We start from the raw sequence: 22,382 nt of genomic DNA, 5'->3' as shown, positions 1-22,382 counted from the left end.
TTCTGTGAGTTTAACGGGGTGTCCGCCTTCTGTGCAAAGCCTTAATGTAATTATAAGCAGAGACCACAACAATGATGTAATGTAATAACTGAATGTGGTTTTCTTAAAAAAAGAATTTAAGAGGCAGTATTAAAAAATCCTAAATCAAATTGAAAAAGATAAAGATTTTCATGTATGCTGTAGGAAGTTCTTTGAATTCCTTTTTTCTATCTGCTTAGTGTATATTTTTTGACCATTATACAACTATTGACATGTTAATATTGACGTGTTCTATTGACTAATGGATCTAGGAAAAAAGTAAAAATAAAAACATTATATTATCTAAGTTTTATGATTTTAGTCAGTGTGTGTGTGTTCTGCACTAGAAATCCATTCTGTGCTTCATTTGATTCTGACATCTGTCTACTAAGCAGTGCTATATACACATTTGCATTTCATGCATGCGAGTTTGAATGCTCAACTGTTTATTATGGAACAAGAGCATTTGACGTATGAACTTTCACATTCCAGCAAGTCATGGGACGCATAAATGCAACGGAGCTATTGATGTTCCGCATCGTGTGGAATCATGAAGAAAGGTCTATCTTGTTGGTACAGACTGGAATCATGACTCTATGGTTGCATTTCTATCTCTCTCTTTGCTCTGCACGGGTTCCATCCTCTTATTATTTCATCCTTATTGCCCTGTTTTATTTTCCTCTAACTTTAAACCCACTATGACTATGCCTCATGCCTCCACATACACGAGAACAGGGAACCTTCTGCGTGTAATCTTTTTTCCTCCAGTGGCACACTGTTAAATTGATCTGCTGCACTGACTGCGAGAAGCTATTGTTTGCATCCTCTGTACATCCTCTGTATCTTTCAGTCTCTTATCCATCTTTGTCGACTTGCTTGTTTAATCCATTTGATCCCATTCGGTTTGTTTTTTGGTGTAGTTGTACGTGTAACGTCTGAAATGCGTTATACAAGGAGAGATTTGGAGCAGGAATTTACTTAAAGCAAAAATAGTTGGCAATATACAAAAACTGAAATGAACATACGGACAGACGTCACAAAATACGGAACTAAGAAACACTGGCAAGAAAACTGAACAAACACTATAACGCGGGGAACGGCTGGGGTCCAGAGTTCCAAAAACTACACACTGCCTCAAACATAAATATCAGTAAGCAAATAATAAACTAAACGAGCACTGTAAACAATATTGGAGATGCGGGAGGGACGGAAACAGGGATGCAGGCACACTGGAGAAATAATCCACCGGACACAGAACAGACGGGAGCGTCTGAGTATATAGTGTGGCTGCTGATGAGTATTAAATGTTTTCAGGTGCATCTCGTTGCTGGTTTGTCTCCAGCTGCACCTGCATGGAATTATAGGAGGAATGAGATTAGAGCCATCGCAATTGCAGAGCTATAGTGGCATTAGTGACAATATAAACAAAACAATACAATACGGTATGCTATCAAGATGAAACTGATCATCTCTACGGAGAACTATTGTACTCAAATGTTGCACCTTTAGCTGCCTCCATATCAAATCAACAGAGATAGAACAAAATATAGGGTAGTAAAAGAAAAACCTCAAATTATACATATTGAACCCAATATTTATAGGTTAAATTGGAGGATGGATAAAAGAGAAGACGGGAGAGGTGGGTAGTGGGAAATGAGAGAAAGACTAAGATTGGAAGCACGGATCGTGAAGGAGCATGGAAGGGCAAGAAGATGCTTTTCATCTTGCTCCTTGAGAGGAAGTGGGTACAGAGGAAGCAAAGGGTGACCGAAGAGTGATAGATAAAAGAGGATGACATAAAGGTGCTATAGAGAATACGGCTGGGGGATTCATTAGGAGTGAGGACCCTGGAGCAGCTCCACGCAGAGGGCCTGCTTTCAGGGTTCCTCTTTAATAATTGACCTTTAAAGTACGGCCGAGCCTTCAACCGTCTGAAAACACACGACCACATTCTGTTCTCCGCGACCACTGACAGAGGAGCAGGGAATAAACGCTGTGTTTGTGGATGAAGAGAATGTGATACACTTCTTGGCAACCAAAGTTATCACAGAGCCGCATGCCCGCGTGACGGGTGTCTGCTCCTCAGATAAAAGCTTCTTATTGCCCTTAAAAAACATTTGCTTTGTTTTGTGTTTGATTTTGAGACGTGTACAAGAACGTGAAAACACTTTTGTATTCGAACTAATGCTGTCAGAGAAGTCCGGGTCAGAGCTAGCTGTCCCAGAGATGAAGAAAACTAACACTCGCTCGCTGAGCAATGTGCTGATGATTTTTCAAACGATGACAAGAAGTGCAACTTTGATTTCAAAGTTAAAGCCAGAAGCATCACATGAGCGAAAGTGTGTGAGAACCACTGCGCTGTATTAGCAAGAATATGATGTCTAAGTGGCTGCAGCAAATCACAATGTAAGATATCACCTGGTTAAATAGGAACGGGATGCTGTCATCAGCATAATCCGAAAACTCTGCTTGACAGGATTTCTTCTTCAATTTATTCACATGTCCAGGTTTAAAAACAGGCTGTAATTAACCACATCATTGCTCTCAGCATCTGTTCATAACTCAGGTCCCAATTCATTTATAGCACCTGTCTTAAAAATGCAAATCTTCCATTTCCGCTGAAGCATTTGAGTTAAAAAATCATGTTCAAGTTGCTTTTGTAAAGTGATGGTTTCTTTTCTCTCTCTCCCAAAGCTGAAGGTCTCACATGAACGCTCAAGGAAGCATTGTTAATTGTTAAAAACAGTGTCCCATTACTGTTAGCAGGCCGATGTCTCAGTAGAGGTCTCGTTTAATTGGTCCATTTCAGTTTGTTACTCCAAACCGGTGTGTGTGTTGTATGTATGAGGTCACTCAAGCTCATGAGCAGGATCTGTCAATTATTACCGATGCTGGTAATAAGTATTCCGTCCCTCTGTTCTCTTGCTGGAGCCCCATCTCTCGGACTGCGTCATTCTAATAGATTCCTTTTTTCTCATTTTCTTTATCTCCTCTCTCATCCCTCTCTTACACCTCTTGTCTCTCACAAAGTAGGGAGCTAAAGCAACGATCTGCCTTTAAAAATAATAATATATGAGCAAGACTCATATATGGAAATGCATGAGGACCTATGCAGAAGGAGATGGAGAGAACGGATTGCATGCACATCCATTTTCCATGGCGTCTTTTGCTATGCTACACAGAAAGCATGTAGCCATGCCATGTGTGCATGCATGCAGGAGCAGTAATGTACATGAAGGCCCATTGTATCAACATTTATTCATTATGTAAAGGCTACTGTTTGTGTTCATTGTGCGTTCATCTGTGGTGTGTAGTGGTTTTGCTGACTCGTCGCCTGCATAGGTCAAGTAGATCATTTGCAAGTACGGCATGTTTGAGGCTGATCCCATACAGTTTCTATCAGCACATCACATTAACATTAATATGTGTTTTTCCGACTCGAAATGCCCGTCCACCCTGAAAACTCAACAACGAATTTACCAATCCTCATTTTCCCTCTTCCTCCATTCCATTTTCCCCGTTTCTTTTTCTTTCTGACACACAGTTTTGAGATATTAATGCTTCTGAATTCATTACTTAAGCTAATAAAGATGAATGCCATATATGCTCCCAGGGATCCATTTGATTAGAGCACAAGGGACAATCTATTCAATTAGAAAAAGAAAACATTACCGAAACAGGAGTCAAATGATTTCCATTTAGGGTATCTAGAATCCCATCTAGAAGCTGTAGAATTTTGTCCAGCTGAACAGAAAACATGTTTTCCTTGAGTCCTTAAAACCTCCGGCGTGGATCAAGAACAACTTGTCATTGAACTCAAAGTCTATCCCAGCACTTACAAGACTCGTAAGCCATTAACAAGCATCAGCTTCATCCCCACTCTCTTCCCCTATGACCCACTTAGATTGATGTAAAATTAGGCTTTAATCCAACAGCTATACGCTAAATACACGCTCCCCAGTGTCAACACCGCTCATTCCATAGTCATTCCATCATTTCTCATTTCTTCCTCTCAGTTGCTTTTGCACTTACATTCCATATTTACTTCCCCTTCTCAAGCTCAAGCTATCTCAGCATATTTTCATTTTTTTCATTCATTCGCTCTCTTTCCAAAATTCATCTATGATAGATGCGCTAAATTTAGTAAATGGCCCCAAATGTCAACACTGCTCTCTAAATGCATGTAATCACCCTTCTCTTGTTTTCTTGTTTTGGACCCCTTTTGTTGCTCTCTGTGGTTGATGGGCCATTGGTGATTTGTGGATCAATATGCTTTATAAATCATAGGTATCTGGCAATGTTCCTGCAAATCCATCGTATTAGAGCTGGTTTAGGTTAAGAGTCAGAATAGATGTGCTAAGCTTACTTATTTATTGGCCGTGAGAGAAGCAGATACGCATGGAGTATCATATTTTTATCTATCTTACTATCTTTTTATTTTATTTTCCAAAGCAGACTGTGTTCGGTTGCAAAAATATTTTTGGACTTGGAAATAACAGAGGTGATTTAGGTTTCCTGGTCTCTGGTAAAAACAGTCACCATCAATAAGCTTTGTGTTACTCCCTGCTGAGAAATGAAGAAGATGTGGGATTTAAAACAGGAATTTAATCTCAGGAATTTTCCAACAGTATTCATCTGATTTATCTGTAATACTAAAGCTGATTTATATATATATATATAATATTAGGCATATCAAATATTGTACTATATTTGTTTTGTTTCACTGCAGTCTACATAAAACTGAATTATGGTGAGCATAATTCCTTTTATCTTCAATCACTAACTGAGAAAGGAGCTTTGTTTGTCCCGCCATCCCATTCAGCTGCAAATGTTTGCTTCACATAATATTTTCTAAATGAATTCATAACTCTCCCTCTCTTTAGATGCTGAACTGCATGACAGATGAGAGAACAGGGACATAAAAGAGATTTTTTTTTTATTTATAATTCCTCCCAGAAACCATGTCAGACACAACAACAGATAAGACAGGCTGCACATTATAATCCACTGCAGGTTGGACTGACGGGACTTTAAATACCCAGTAAGCACCAATAACAACATCATATCCGTGCAACTCCATGCCCACCCATTGCTTCCAACTGCGCAGCTTCATTTCTACAGATTCTGCACATCTGTCGGTGCATTCACCTTACTGACTTGGAGTGAGGCTTTTTTCCCCTCACAGGGTGAATGAATACCCCTGAACTTTCAACAACCCGCTTTGTTGACTGTACATTTGGCTTTAATCGAGAGTAATAGAAATGTCTCCCATTTCCGAAGCTCTTCTAAATGCCTGTATCGGAAAGCTGCTTTCCTACCGATGCTAACATAGCCTATGATTCTGCTGTATTGATGCCAGAGCTGCTCTTTGAACTGTGGAGTCCTTGCGTGCCTTGATGAGGATGTTGGGGGGGGAGGAGATTAGGCTTTGGCTGTGTTTGTGTGGCTCTAAATCCTTAGCCGAGCCGAATGACCTTGGGTCGGATGGAGAGAAATGACTTCATCTTCACTCAGATACTCGGATGCTATCTCCAATAACCCTTCCTCCACACACACACACACACTCCTCATTCTGTCTTCTTCTCTTTCAGATACACACAAACGCACCGTTTGGTTTAAATAAAAGCCCAGTGAGCGGTACGTCTGTGGGGAAAGCTGTCAGTTTAATTGAATCCAGTCTTCTCTAGTCTCCCTGCCTGCTAATTGATTCTGTCAGGCTCTTTTGCTTGACAACGAGATGGACATATCCCCCTGCATGGTTATGACTGTCACATTGTGAGTGACTGTGTGTGTGTTTGTCCTTGGACATTATTTACTCAGCTACGATAACCCTCTCTGTCTATGGACCATGTCAATTTTCATGGTCCTGTTTATTCATACCCAGATTATTCTTCTACTACTCCCACTATTAGTAATAATATCAGTAAATAATGATGCAGCACAGTGGTGCAGTGGGTCGCGCTGTTGCCTCACTCCTATCTGTGCTGGTTTGTATGTTCTCCCCGTGTCTCTGTGGGTTTTCTCCAGGTTCTACAGTTTCCACCCACCTCCAAAAACATGCTGCTTAGGAGAATTGATAACTCCTAATTGTATGTATGTGTGGTTGTCTCCTCTGCAATAAAATTGATGGATGGATAAATATATATTAATATACATAATTATGTTTTGTATCAATTGATTTATTATTATTATCTACTACTACTATAATTATAATTATCATTATCATATACAGGATCACTTCACCATGTAATGTGTTGCTGGGCAACCTTGGATTGTGCATTCACATGAATGTTACTTACTATGAATAAATCCTCCCACCCTCTCAGCTCCACTTTTAGATTCTCAGATAGTATCATGCTCCCAACGAGAGAAATTCATTCTGACATACAAAAAAAAAAAAAAAAAACCTTTAGAGAATGACCTGAGAAATAAGCAAAGGGATTGAGAGAGGGGCAAAAAAACCACCCATAATTGTTCATTCTCTCTATTCCTGTTCTTTAGACAGGTCAACAGTTCAAACCGACAGATCCTCCCCAGGCTGGAGGAAGAGGAAATAGCCAAACCATCAGTGTAAAAGTACTGCAGTTACTTCAGATTCTGTTTTTAATTTAATAATTTATTTATCTTTATTTATTTATTATTTATTATTATTAGTGTCAACAACGTGTAAATCCTTTTTATTTTATTAGACAGACACCAGTGAATGAACTGCATTCACTTCAGTCCAGACATCCTGAGCCCTCTTTGCTGCCCTTTAAAGATGAGAACGGCAGTGGAGAATAAAAAAATAACCTACAAAGCTGCCTGCATAACCACACACACATTTACTCAACAACAAAAGAGACAAAAACAGCTTGAGACCAATATGCAACCAGATTGATGATATGTGCAAAAAGGAACAGAATGCAGGAAATGCTTTCACCGTGATTTTAGCACTGTACGCTGTGCGGCAAAGTTCCATAACATGTGCAACATGTTTGAAGTATGTGTTTTTGCTTGCTATAGAAAGGCAGACAGGAAACACCACCATACCGGATCACTGAACATCATGAATTGCCACTTGAAGGCTATTAGCTAGCTTTTAGAGCAAGGTGACCATAAGTCATAGCATACGGCAAAAAGAACTACAGGTAACTAGGTTGCTAAAAATGGCAACCATTCATATTTAAAAAGTTGTACACCATTTTTTTTTTATAGTTAGAGCTACATCTTTTGATTTTATTTTTTAAATTTGTGTTCAGCTATTTATTTTTTTATCAATCATAAATATTACACAAAGTTTTCTGGTAATGTGTCATAATATTATTCCAAAAGCCATTCCGGAATATTAAATCAGTAATTCACTTTTGTATTTCCTCATAAAGGACATTGCCTGCCTGAATAAAAGGATTAAGCCATAGGTAAATCCTATAGATTACTACTACGGTTATCTCTTATTTGAATTCCGTTAACAAAAGCCGGGGGTTTTGCAGCTTGCATTTTACAAGTGTTTAATCTGTATTGCCTTGTCATTATAGACGGTAGCGGCACTGGGGATTAACACTTTATCTCATATTGGTTATCCACTGCCTTCTGACTCAATCAGAGAGAAGGCCATACATGCATTGAGTCACACATGTACCAGAGAACAGTACTGATTTGGTCCATCTATAAGGTCACGGTGTTAATAGTGAAGATTAGCTCTGTTAAAGTAGAAAACCACAGCGACACCATGGTCTTTGCTGTCAGAGCACGTCACTGTTAGCATTTGGAGATTTATTGAAACTACAGGTGGCTATCGCAATTCTGTCGGCTGACCTACCAGCTGTCAAATCCATGTCTCTGACCACAAGAAAGTCAGTCCAGTTCACGCTTGTGCAAACCATTACCTTGCGTCTCTCATTCACTTTGCATTGTGCGTCACTGTGACATCCTGTCCCCTGAGGCCTGCTCCATATTGAATGAGACAATCTTGTGTCCAACCTCCGGTGTAACCTGTGTTTTGCTGCATTGCACACAGACATCCCATTTCACCATCCTGGTAAATATAGGACATTATCGCATCATCATAAAGAGCATGCATGATCATACAAATAATCTTGAATGTGAATTCGTAAAATAGATTTGTAGAATGGAGAAAAAAAAGGACACATAAAGCAATGGCCACTTTTAGTGGAACATACATGTATTCATGCTCACTGAACAAAGACTGCTTATTGCTGTGACACCCTTGTTCATATTTTATGGACAAACGTCTTCCTTGCACCAGCCACATTCTCTTAATTATTAAACCTCTTCATATGATGACAAAATTATTGGCTATTCTTTGCCGGACCAGGTAGTTTTACTGATCACGCAGAGCAGTGTCTACGATGGAGAGTCTCAATGCAACGTCCTAAAATATTCCCCATGCCATCAAATATTGAATTCATTCACTTTCTATAAACGTGATTCTGTGTAGGGTCACGGGGGAGTTGACTTTGGCCTGCGGAGGGATACATCCTGGATAAATCGCCAGGTTATCACAAGGCTGCACATAGACGGGCAAACACAGTCATGTTTATGGATTTAGAGTAGCCAATTCATCTATTCTCACTCTCATTTGAACGCAGGGCCTTCTTGCTATGAGGCAACAGTGCTACCCACTGCTCCACCATGCAGCACATACCCAGGCATTCCTCTAAAAGCTTGGCCTGGGATGTTCGATAGCTGCATTCAAAAAGACATGAGGTGTTGGGAAAACCCACCAGGCTCCAAATAACCTCTACTGGCACCTCTGAGCGCATGTTAACTCTGAGATCCATTGCCCAGTTAAAGTAGATTACAGAAAAATATCACAACTACTGACATATGATATGTCACCACATAAAACTGTTCTATCAGAGGTAAAAATCTGATTGGTAAAGACGATGTGGCGACGCCGTCACATTTCAATGCACTGATGGGATTAATGAAGCCCCTTGATCTACCTGGCAGATCGTCACTCTGCCCTCCTTTGAAAGGCGGATGGAACCTGACACTGACACATTGACAGCAACACGCTCCGCCGCACACAGGAAATGGCAGTCTGTTAAGCAAAAAGGGGGGGTCATCGTTTTTAAATTGAAATGACATTATAATGTCACAGCACTGCACACTATGAGACTTCACTCGGCTTTTATTTCATCTTCGTGTCTGGTGCACCCTGTCAAAAAAAAAAAAAAAAAAGGGACAGAACAAAAATCAGCAAGATAAACGTTTCGATCATTAATGTCTCCAAATGTTTTTTGGAGAGTCACAAAGAACAGTGACAATGCTGATCACAATTCTAACAGGTTTCTAAAATCAAATGAGGGGGACATGAGCAGCATTTCATTTTGTGACTTCATATCTATAAATTCCAGTTATGAGGTCATTTCATTCATAATCTCATCATAGTCTTTTTTTGGTCTCGTGAATAATGTGGCAAAATATCACTATGGCATGTGGGAAAAGTATCTAAGCCTCTTGAATCGAATCTGTCATCATGTTCATGCCCCCCCCCCCCCCCCCCCCCCACAGAAACCCCCCCTAAGAAGCATGACTGTCTGCATGAGGACAGTAGCACATTTTGCATTTGCTCGAGATGCTGGATGATATTACACAATGCTATGATAAGCATTAAATTACACGATAATGGTATTATCTGTTGCAAGTGTTCTGCTAACATTCTGATTTCTTTGAGTTTCCTTGAGGGAGCATTGCATGGATAAAACTTCAAAACTGCAGGGGTACTGTCAAAGTCTATGTAAAATATATGACTAAGTACATATATGAATCATCGATATATTTTAATAGGACTGATGAATCAAGAATTAAAGCTTTAAGACATTACTTTGAGAACAAAGAAGACAAGTTCAAACAGAAAGTAAATTTTCCTTCAGAGTAATAATAAACTCTTCTAGCTTGCGTTTATTAGTGCTGTTTTCTCGTCTTCCATGTTCATGAGTGTGTGTCACAGCTGTCTCACTGTCATAATTATTGCGGTAAAGTCTGCAGAGGACTCTGATTGGCTCTCGGCGCTCGCTCTTGAGACTTTTGTTCGGCTGTCAGGCTTGCGTTTGTATTTCAAATGGGGAAATCAGCAAATCACAGCCATGTTGGCTTATTGTTCCTGACTGTGGGGAAGTCAGTGACTGACTTCTGTGCTCTAGCTGCTGCATGCAAAATACTCTATGTAAAGATGCAATCTCACATTTACTATGACTTTCCATTATTATGGAGTAGAACCTGTGTGGTCTTCAGTCTCCGAGCTTTCTATGATACAGTTTGAGAAGAAAAAAAAAAGAATATGAGAGGTTCTAATTTATTTACACAGACATTTTTGAATTCTACTTATCATTTATTTATACGCTAAATTACATCATAATGGATGTGTAGTAACTCTTGCAAAATTAATCAATGCATTTCTATAATGAACTGAAGCTGTAACACAATCTGTAATTTGAAATGCTGTGTTCATTTGTTACACAAGGATTACGTTGTCATTTTTCATTGATCCAGATTAATTTTATATCCGAGATGTGGACTGTAATACAAATAAGAAGAGATCTATAAATAAGATTAATCATAATTCTGTTCTCTACATAATTGGGCCAGCTCTATATTGTCTCGCGCTCTATGGGTTCAGTCCTATAATGTTTCATTATCTGCATCGTGTTTCCTTTGTCTGCTCACATAAAGATATGCCTTGCTAAATTCAAGTATTGCAATCTTGTGGGAAGATACTGGTGCCAATTTTAAATGCTGATCCATCGCTCAGTGAAATCAAACTTCTGATTTTGAGATTAGCTATTCCAACATAGTCATTGAAATTATTTGAAGCAACAATGCTTAAAAGAAAAACAAAAATATGTGGGTCAAAAAGCTTGATTGATTTTTTAAATAATCTGACATCCAGTCGGTCAAAAATACAATGATTTATACATTGCAATGTTCAATGAAAAGAATTGCACATTCAAAAGTTGGTCAGTTCGTTAAGTATAGACACGACATAATGGCTAGCTCCATCATTGTGAAGAGAAACGGACATTCTACTAGCATGACAATGACACTGACTGAATGAGTCCGAGGCAAAGCTTCAGCCACACTATGCTGACAGATTACATCACCAGTAATAAACGCATGCAAAGAGTTTTTGGGTGAGGAGGAGGAGAAAATACTTGCTGTTTCAAACACAACATGGTGGGACAGTTCAGTGCCACTAATTTTTTCTATTATTCCTGCAGAACAGAGGATTTCAAAACAAAAAAAAGATAGATCTGCAGAGGTCACCTGAGATTTTTTTAGATGCCTCATAAAAGAAACATCAGGACGCATCTAGCCAAAGTGCAAAGGAATTAATTGATTCAGGCTGAGCGCTGCTTTTGTTTGATGTCCTTAGGAACTCTTTGCAATTAATTTTTGTTTCCTCTGTCTAAGGAAACAAGGCTCATATATGATGAACACACACTCTCACGTACACACACATACACACACAAACCGGAAATTTAGTTAAACAAAGCAGAAATTCACTATTAGTTATGTTGAATTCCTGACTTCCACAACTACTTTGTCCGTTTCCTATTGTTAGTGACCTAAATTAATCCGCTGCCAAATACGGTAGAGGAGCTTGTTAAAGCTTGAATGTGAGATTTTACTGGGGCACAGCAGATGAGTAATGGGGAACATGGCCCAGTAAGATGGATGTGGTGATGCATCTATTCCTGTCTCACACTTTTTTCCCCTTTTTTTCCTAAAAGAAAAAAGTAAAGAATGAATGAAAGAAAAGTTGCTTTGTATTATGGATAAGTTCTGCACCTACGTATATATAGATATATATATATAGTACTCCCGTCTTATCTAATCAGTGGTCAAACTTCAAACCTAAACCCGGTTTAAAGACGGACCTACCAAAAATATTACTTTTAATATCAGTTGAAAGTGGACTTGCAAGCTAATCTGTAACTCATTGGATATGGCCGATATTATGGATCTAATTATAATTATAATTATATAATGTGATTGCATGTCACAAATAATTTTGAGACCTCTCTTAGTGAGGTAGTCATGTGAAAATGAAATGGTTGCTTTGTACATTTCAGAGTTACATGAGGCAAAAGAAGAGATCAAAACTGTGGCATCTGATAAAATGGCAGAGCAGCAAAGCAAAGCCCTGGTTGTTGATCTAAGTTTTATATCTAGAGTTCGAGTGAGTTGGTGCTTATCCCCAGTTTATGCAGCTGGCTCCTAGATTATTGTCACTGCTAATAGAAAAAATATCTGATGATTTAATCACCATTTACATCTGCTTTAAAAGTGATTTAAGTGCAAATGTTCTCATGTCACTGCTCTGCAATCTGATCCGAGTGGATGTGGATGACAGAAAGCCGGTGAATGCAAATGATGCAGATGGAGGTGCAGGGAGAAGAGAGATGGGCTGTGCTAAAACTGGTTGAGTGAAAATCTCACAGTGGGAACACTGAATCAGACGCCCAGGGGAAGGGGAAAGGGGGACAACTCACTCCCTAAGAGAGGGTGACAGGCTGGGGCCTTTAAAGGGGAAGTCCACGCAGAATGATTAAATATGTGCCACTTATTTTCATAATTAAAGCTTGTAACATCAACTTCCGTCCCTTGGGTCTGGTGAGGACGTAAAGGTCGCTCATTTCTGCAAGGAAACAGCAAGCTCTGAAATTCTCATTAAAATGTTTGCTCTGTTGACAATCACTGTTTGTCATTGGTGTATGCTAACGCAGGTCCGAGACTCTCCATCTATGAATCCGCTCGGGTGACATGTTTTCTCTTTTTGGTCGTATGTCTTGCTGGATGATGGGATATGTGTGCTGCAGGGACTTTACTGTAAGCCGCTTGCCCTCCTGTGTTCTGCAGCACCTCCACTGGTGCAATAATTGCCATATTAAATAATTTAAAAACAGCCAGTGCACATATTAAATAAATATTCACTTGATGTTCTGCTTAGATCAACAGTCAGTACTCACTGCTCTCTGTGCGACTCCATGACATCTCGTTTGAGTGTGTGTGTGCACCAACATATGAGTGGATGAATTTTGAGCGCCCGGAGGGGCTGATTGATGGACAGCATTTACAGACCAAGCGTCTTTCCATCAGTCAACATAAGTGAATGCAGACACCATGAAAATGTCAGGCTCACTCATGGACACATACGTGCATGTGAGTGTAGATATCCACAGAGGGCATGGAAATGTCAGCCCCACTCATGAACACACCGCTCACAAAACAGACTGCCTCGTCATGTTGCTGCTGAACAAGAGCCTCTAACGAAACGGTGACTGCATCGCCTGAGACAGGACAATAATGACATGCTGATAAAGTCAAGCCGCTGGTAACAGGTCTGTAAGTATCGCCACCGACAAAGAGCAGCCAGTCAGCTTCAGACGGATGACACCTCTGCTGTACAGACAGAGTGACAGTTCTTCTGTGACCCTGCATGAATGAATGTGCATGTTTTAAAGGTCACATATTATATTTTTTCACAAGTTAACGCAGTTCCCAAGCACATATGAAATATCTGTGACAGTCTTTGGTCAAAATGGCAAACAGATGCTGCAGGACAGCGTCCCTCTGTTCTGTCTCAAACAGCTTTTGATTTTATTTTTTAAATTTGTGTTCAGCTATTTTTTTTTTTATCATAATCATAAATATTACACAAAGTTTTCTGGTAATGTGTCATAATATTATTCCAAAAGCCATTCCGGAATATTAAATCAGTAATTCACTTTTGTATTTCCTAATAAAGGACATTGCCTGCCTGAATAAAAGGATTAAGCCATAGGTAAATCCTATAGATTACTACTACGTTTATCTCTTATTTGAATTCCGTTAACAAAAGCCGTTTCTGTCTCTGAAAAGGAAACCGAAACTAAGTTCATAGCGTGCACGCGCGCAGCTGCACGCTGCCATGGTCACTGTGGAATGTAATTGTGTGACAAATTAAAGTGCATTTCTTAAAATTAAATCTCAGATTTCGGAATGTCAATGTACCAACCGTGTGTTTTAGTGTGTATAGTCCCACCTGCTCAAGTTTGTTTTCTGAAGTCACTTAAAGAATTTTGATAATAAGATTTCCAATTCATTAAGGTTAGTCGGAGCATTAGATACCCCGCCTTCCATCCCTCCATCCATCCGTCTGCAGCTGAAGGATCTGAAGTTGCTGAAGTAATTGTGGAACTTAAACTCTCTGTGGGAGCCTCTTTCACCGTTATGAAGGAGTTAGATGGTGCATTTGTGCATTAAAGTGTGATTTGAGCCATATGGGCGAGGACTAACCTGGGGAAACGACAGTAATTACTGGTCTTCAGTTGGAGTGGTGTTGAAAGCAGTCAGTGGGCGGAGGTGGCTTGTCGATAGAAATTGTGATGAAAAGTGGAATTACAAGAGAAAAATACGCATGATGGTATCAAAACACAACGACATGAGATTGGCCTCCAAACAGTTCCGTCTGAACAGGAACACACACACACACATTACACACACGCACACACACGTGCTGTGTGTATGTAGAGAGGCAGCATTTCCATCAGGATGTGTTGCTGTACCCCGCCTCTTGCCCGTAGACTGCTGGCATAGGCTCCAGTCGATCCCGCGGCTGACTGAATGACATTAGGATAAGAATAAACTGCAGAGCGACAGAGCTTTTAATACATTTAAACACACAATTGCTGAATTCCTACACAAATCATGCATGGCAGACTTCAAAGGGTCCTTTTTCCCAATATCAGCATGTAGGTTAGGTTTTCCCTGCCATGGAATTCCTTCAGGCAACCAAACTGCTGCATGCACTTGTGCAATGTTGTGCCTCATCCACTGTGCACCAGCAATTTTAACAGTGTTTTTTTTACACAATTAAATTGATAGCTACACAAAAAGCATCACTAACCTCATTCTGTTTCTGCACACATAGTTCGCAGTATCTGTCATTCTATGACAGCATTTGCCGTGTGTTTTCTGTTACCATTTCATCTTGAGTCTATATGTGGACTCTCTTTTTTTTTTTATTGACATTTTCTGACATTAGTCACGTTATCTTATTCAATGCAGAGTGTTTGATCATGAAAACCTTGAAGCGATGCAGGTTTACGGCTCCGTCAAGGCATCCTGGCATCATAGTCTGAGTAGACATATATTTTCAAGGCTCCGCAGCCAGTTGGGTTCGAGCTGAAGTAATTTACACTTGCACTGCAGTGGTGAGGATTAAAATATATGTTGTTTCTGGTTTTTTCAGTTAAATAAATAAATAAATGAAGCAATTACTTTGAAGAGTTGCCAGTTTATGCACTCACCAAAACCCATTAATCAGGCTATTGTCATGCTTGCAGCATCTCGGTGGACACAGATCACATCACGCAGCGAGTGCTAATCTGTTCAATTCGAACAGGGAGATGCATTTCACTGTGTATTCCAATGAGTCTCGCAGTCTTGTCACTGTGTGTCATCAGCTACTCGTGTGCATGTGTGTGTGTGTGTGTGTGTGTGTGTGTGTGTGTGCTGGTAGGTGTGAGAGAAAACTGAGGATTGAGAAAATTAGAACTGACTGTTGGTCTGTTTGTCCATCGTGTGTGAAAGAGGCATTTGTACAAACCATTGTTTTTTTCTCTGAAGCTGTATGTCTTTGTTTGTTTGAATTGTGGAGGAAAGGAATCCATTATGCTGTTTAAGTTTGTGTGAGTGTATGTGTGTGCGTGTGTTTGTGTGTGTGTCCGGTTGCACCCATTAACTGAATAAATCATCCGGTATTATTGCAGTGTCAAATGCGCTTGCTGAACTATTGGTGCATTGGCCAACAGCCCTAGTCCTGTTTTCTAAAGACCGACAAGAGCACAAGATTCTAAACTGAGAGCCAGAGCTAATTATTCATCAGTAGCTAACGTGACATAAGCGTCTACAGATCTGATTAACAGCTGACACAGTCAATGAGCAAATCGAATGCTGTGTGATCATTTGGTCAGAAGCAAGTGATTTTCTGCAACATATGTTTGCACAAATGGCGGTTTAATAAGAGCACAACTAAGAGAACCTGACTTTGATGAAGATATAAGATTCTTCATGTTCTGTAGCTAAACCGGGACAAAAGGAACCGACCGTTCTGGATATAGGCATTGTCAAAAAGAATTATTGGCATTTAAGCACACATTTTTGTTCTGATCATTTGGGGATTCTGCTAAAAAAAAATCCTAGTCGTTCAAATTTAACAACACAGATGGCAGTTAGATGGTGGTGGTGGTTTCTGCTTTAAAATCTGTCAGAATTCCCTCCTCATCCCACCCCATCCTTCCCACTTGCATCTTGGATTGCTTGCAGCTGCCTCTTGGCAAAGCCTTGGGCTGACCGAAGTTTCTGTTTTTTAATCCTTTTAAGAACAGATCACTTGCATTGGGAGACACATGGAGTCATTTTAGACAGCAATCTCCAAATAGAGTTGCCCTTCAAGATAATTGCAGGAGATTATTTGGAGAGAATGCCCATGGTTAGCAAAGATTTTAAGGATAACATTAAAGGGCTCACTTATTCTATTCCATCTGGAATAATTGATCTGATTGATTTTCCGCTGCTTCATTGAGAACAAGCATGCCATTTATTAATTAAGATTTGCCCACCATCGAGCAACAACATCAAGCTCAGTAGTTTAATAGCCATCCCTCACATTAGGGCTCACTGTTGCTCACCAGCATTATCGAGACTCAGTGATAATTGTGCTCTTGTGTCCACAAGCATTTAAGTGTGATATTTTGTTCAGTGTAGCCCAGGAGCAGAATAATCAAATTAAAATGACAAGCAGCTCACTTGGAAAGAATTGACACATGAAAGCACAATACCTGAAGATGTTCCTGACTGGCAGACTGACAGCATTGACTTGCTTCATTAGTTCCTCTCTGTTATATGTTGGCAGAGTACCTCATCCCCACCTCTCTGGTGAATTCTCACTGTTTCACGAGACGGCAATTATTAGTCTGTTCATTATAAAGGAATAACAGCAAGACAAAAGAATGTTCCATTTTCTTGTCCATAATGACAGTTTGGGCAATTTTCAAAGTGATGATGGCTGTTAGAAGTTGCTCCCTCTGTCTCCATGACAATATCTTCATCATCATCAGTCACGACTTTTACGCAAGCCGGTTTGAGTCAGATTGCTTCGCCCCCTGTATCACTTTTGCACATGTGAAATCACAGTTTGGGTTTTCACAGAAGGCAAACCTATGGTCCGAGTTTAAGCAATAAATTGCTTGTTAAAATGGAAACCGGTGTCTCATACTGCAGAGAGCGGATTACAAGCCCAGATGCGCATTGAGGATTTCACTGAAGACACTCTGGTCTTCGTCTCATTTCCCAAAAGTTCCTGCTCTAATAAACTATGATTTAGTTTGTCACACTGCAAAGATGAGAGGAGAGGCACAGAACCACAGTATCATTTTGTGGGAATATCAGTTCAGCTATTCTCCAAAAGAATGAAGATCCCCCCCCTCCCAAGAAAGGAAAACTCAAGCGACCATAGCAATGGCATTGCCATCTGTTTAATTGAAAGCTATTTCCACCTGGAATTATTACCCGGAAACCACAAGAGGGAATGTCAATATGGAAGGGAAATACAGTCAGATTTAGGAATATGTTTAATCAGAGAATGACAATGTCTGCAGATCCGTGCAGATCCCAGATTACACGTTCCAAAACCATAAAATTAGAGTGAGGAGGTGACTATTGTGGCACAGGCAGTGAAGGATGGAATATGCAGCACAGTACAATGGTGATGCATGCATGTCACATCTGCAGCTTTCATAATAGCACACAACATAATACAAGAGAAGATGCAGTGACGACTCATTGCTTGCTTCATTGGCACAATGTGGTAGCGGATGTACAGGCCTGGTTTGACAGAGGGGGTCATGTTGGCAGGTATTTTGTCTTTCTGAATCACTTGTATGATCAGAGCGGTCTCATAGTTCAATGTCATTGAGACGTTGTAAGTTATTTGGTGGTTAATGTAACACAATTAAGCGTCTCTTTGGTTTAACTTTAAACTCTGTTCCTGTGAAGTAAAGCTGAACTGTTCCAGCATATAGAACAGTTTGAATCAGGTTTATCACAAGCACTGTACTTAATCTCTAGTGAACCCAAATTGAAAAAGTTAAATGCTGTCATTTTGTAATGTAACTCTGGAAAATAGCCTTACATTGAAATGCTAAATATGTATTTTGGAAAAAAATACTTGAATCCCATTTCAATAAAAGTCTAAAGGTGCAGGATAAAGGAAAGCCCCCGTCTCGGCGGAGGTAATTACTGTCTATAAATTGCACTGAAAACTGTTTTATTTTACATTTATTGTCTTTTTTTTCCAAATAAAAAAGAAAAGCTATCACATCTTGAACGGCAACATGATGTTAAACAGATTACATTTCCTCACACTGACATCTTTGGGTCTTTCTGTCTTTTCCTTTGCTAGGATGATTCCATCCAGCAGCAATGACTTCCTGGTCCGAGACCTCGCTGGAGGACGCACCTACGATCTTTGTGTCCTGGCTGTCTTCGATGATGTCGTCACGTCACTGACTGCAACACGTCCTCTGGGCTGTCTGTCATTCACTACGGATACAGAGTTCAGCCAGTGCCAAGCACTGCACAGCCATTTCTTGGGTGGCACCATGATCATCATCATTGGAGGGATCATCGTTGCTTCTGTACTGGTTTTTATTATTATTTTAATGATCCGATACAAGGTTTACAGCAACCAAGTGGCTGGCCATGGAAAAGCAACCGTTGCAGCAACTTCAGCGAGACCACAGAGCAACGGACAAGGAGGAGCTGGACAGGTCCAAGTCCTCCCTCGCTCTGCGTCAAAAATACCTGACGGTGAGGATGACCAAGCACTAGCCTCGGCCATGGCAATGTCACCTAGCAACAATACGAGAGACACTGTGGCCTTGGTTGCGGAGGATTGCAGTGGACGGAGCAGAATGACAAGAACTGATTCCTTGGCCAATGAGGAGTTGCTCTCCCCCACCAAGGCACGCTTCTCCTCTAGGGTTGCCATTGAGATGAAGAGCAGACCGTCATCTGTCGCCAAAGATCCCACCTCCCCCAACAAACTGGCAGGTAGTAAAGAGATAGGGGGCAAATAGACAGACATGCACCACAGAGATATTGGGTGAGAAGTAGGTAAAAAAGAGCAAGACAGAAAGAGATGGTGAGGAAGTGAAGGTATGAAATCGGGCAAGACTCAGCGGGAGTGGAACGATGCGTAAGAAAGATTCCGTCCTTGGTAGCTGAGAGTCAGAAACATGGTGCGTAATTAGCACTGAATTAGCATCATTGGTGTCACGATCTTGTGGTGATCTTGGTGTGATTTCTAAACAATACAAGATTGTAGGCAAAAGGTTTTTGGTGAAATCAATGTTTTGTTAAGGTTTTGGGTTTTTATACACAAGTTTTCATGATGCTCGCACCGTATTAGTATTGCCAGAAGATGCACTTTCTGGCTCTTCTTTCATCCCATTAGTGACTTTGACCATGGAAGAAATTCTATTTGGTTTGGATTTGACAAACAAAGGAATTGTTAGAGCTGCAGGAATCATTCATCTCCATACAGCTATCATTAGTTAAGTGAGTTTTGTGTGTCTTCCATTAGGTTATCTAATGCTATTGGACATGGGAGGCGAGTTTTCCACTGAGTTACACAAGCAGAGTGACTAAGACTGAAAAACAAAAAGAGGCCTTAGTCAAAGGGAGAGGCTATTCAAAGTTTTCCAATATTCAATATCAAGCACTGGAAGAAAAACACCCCCCCAGTTCTCTATTCAAAAAGTTTAAAGGCCTCAAGGAAAGTGAGAATTTGCACAATGTATTTATCACATCTCTCTTCCTTGGTACAGCATGTACACTGTGTGTATATTAGCATGTGTTTGCTGATATACACACATTTAGATTTGTGTAAAGTCAAGAAACATGTGTAAGATAAAGCCAGGAGTTCAGCTGAAACTAAATCCTGCAGACATCTAATTCTAAAGGAATGACCTTTACATAATGCATAATTACACAAAGACAACTCACACAGTCAAGTGTGATCAGTTTTACAGTATTTATAAAGCTGTGTGTAGTGGATCACAATTTGCCTCAAGGGACTTTAATCTGCGCATCATGCAACACTTGAGTCAAATGAGGAATAACTTCCCTTTAATGCGGAATATGAGGAAATACATTAGGAAGAGCCACTGTCAAGGATACCAGGAATGAAAAACATTGAACAGTGTGTGTGCAGAAAAGATTCACAACAGATAATATGACTGTGAAAGTGACTGACTGTATCTTATGTTACCCATTAAATAGGATCGCAGCCACTCAATTCACTCTCAGCTGTGGACGCCTGGAAAATGGAATGACCATACAAAGGCAGGGGAGGAAGACGGAAGAGAAAATAGATACAAATACAGAGAGAGAGAAAAAAAACCTTGATAAGATTCAAATTAGATAGAGAAGGGGAGAGGCTGAATCTGGACCAGATCAGATCAACGAGTCAATGAGATCACCAGCATTCAGAGGAGGCATAGCCACGGACGAGCAGGGAGAGAGAGAGAAGGCGGAGCAAACGTGGAGCAAGAGGGAGGGAATGGGACAGAGGCGCATAAACAGGAGAGGTTTCTAGAAATGCCTTAGTGGGATTCTCATCAGCAGAAGGAACATGGACTCATTTTAAGAAATTCACTTAAACTGAGGGAAGCATGGAACAATAAGTGCTAATTAAACAGCTACTCTCGCTAATAGATAAGATGCTGTGAGAAAACAAAGCCATGGTGGTAGAGTAGGAAATCATGCAGGAGGAGGGTCCAAGAATGTTGTGTGTTAGGAGTTAAAGGACACGCACTAACCAGTCCAAAAAAAAGGCAAATTTAGGCCATTTCAGAGTGGTCTAAATTGCTGAGTTGAAATACTTTATCAGTGGCTAATATGTAATCCGGCTGGCCTTTGTGAATGGGTTGAAACGGGGTGTTATTCAGCCTCAAGTTGATCGCAGAAAAGGAAAAAAGAGATATGAGCGAAGCCCGGCGGATTAGCTTGCAAGATCAGCGAAGGTGTTTTACCCGAATGAACTCTGCTGGATCGGTAGACAGCCTGACATTTAAACTGAAATTAAAATCCCGGACATCTGGTCATATCACGATCTATAATAACAGCACGGGAAAAAAGAGTTGCACAGATGCTCAATGGCATCTAGTGCCATACTCAATATCAGACTACCTTGAATGGCACAGTGCATAGTGAAACCCTTTGTTTTCCACCTCCTCAAATTGAGGGGAAGATTGCGCACCGGAGCAGCAGGTGTTCTGAATCTTTTACTTTTCGAAAGTAAAAGTTGTTTTACTTTGCAAAGTTTACTTTTCATGATGCATCATTGACTGCAAAATACCTGACAAGGTAATTATTACTTTTTATTGCAGCACAACATGCAGGGAGGAAAAAAGTTACCATGCACTGGCCTTTGTGGTCTTTGTTTTCCTCACTTTGATTCCACGATCGCTGGCACTTTGAGGGCAACCTACGATGACGGATAATGTGCGTGTGTTTTGTACAAAAGGCTGCTGGGGCCTCTCGGGGTATATCTGTGTCTGTGATGTGTTTCATTGGTTGCTGCTTTGCAGAGAAATCCAACATTGATCTGATCAGAGAGAGCGGCAGTGACTCAGAGCACCTGAGGAACACAGCAACTGACAGATGCACAAAGAGACCCAACTAAAGGCCCACGGTTGTCAAAAAATGTGACTCGACAGGAACAATCTGCTCATTGTGGGTAATAGCTTGGAACAATAGATACGTAAATAGATGCATAATTATTTAGTTGAAGACCTTTTATTATGCTAAATAGTGATATTTGGAATATACCTCATGGGTTATAATATTTTCAAGTAGGACTTAATAGATGCATATTGGAAGAGTTTTGGTTTATATGGTTATTTCTAGATCATCTTAAGAAACACAAAATCCACATTCCTCACACTCTGAAGTAATCATGAATTTTCAGCAGCCTAAAATAGACAAACAATTCAGGGATTGTCCAGAGTAACACTCTTTATAGTGGGAAATAGAGGGAATATAATACAAGCAGAGGAAATATTCCAAAAAGACAATACCTTTGGGAGAGAACAAAAAACGTGTCTGCTGAATTATTTCAGGCAGTTTTTACAATAAAAGAGGAAGAACAGTGGATTTTGTCCCTTTACCTTTTCAGGGAAGTCACAGGAGGAGAGAATCAAGCACGAAAAGAGACAAAATTCATATTTGCATCGACACAGATTTTAGGAATTTGAGCAGATTCCGTAATTAAAAATAAACAAATGCAAACTTAATAACATGTTTCAGTC

The 22,382-nt window shown here is 40.2% G+C and overlaps 1 protein-coding gene across 1 annotated transcript in view; it reads left to right on the top strand.

Moving 5' to 3' along the window:
• LOC137912647 (leucine-rich repeat and fibronectin type III domain-containing protein 1-like protein) overlaps positions 1-19,148 on the top strand; it is a 28,942-nt gene extending 9,794 nt beyond the window's left edge. Inside the window, exon 7 of the mRNA XM_068756783.1 lies at positions 18,473-19,148. Within this exon, the coding sequence (XP_068612884.1) occupies positions 18,473-19,148 (676 nt within the window). The remainder of the gene's footprint in view (positions 1-18,472) is intronic.
• Positions 19,149-22,382: the final 3,234 nt, after the last annotated feature.

This window comes from Brachionichthys hirsutus, unplaced genomic scaffold (genome assembly GCF_040956055.1).
Source record: "Brachionichthys hirsutus isolate HB-005 unplaced genomic scaffold, CSIRO-AGI_Bhir_v1 contig_769, whole genome shotgun sequence".
In the NCBI taxonomy this organism is placed as follows: domain Eukaryota; kingdom Metazoa; phylum Chordata; class Actinopteri; order Lophiiformes; family Brachionichthyidae; genus Brachionichthys; species Brachionichthys hirsutus.
Note: the sequence above shows the minus strand (reverse complement) of the source record. Positions and strands in the feature narration are given on the sequence as shown.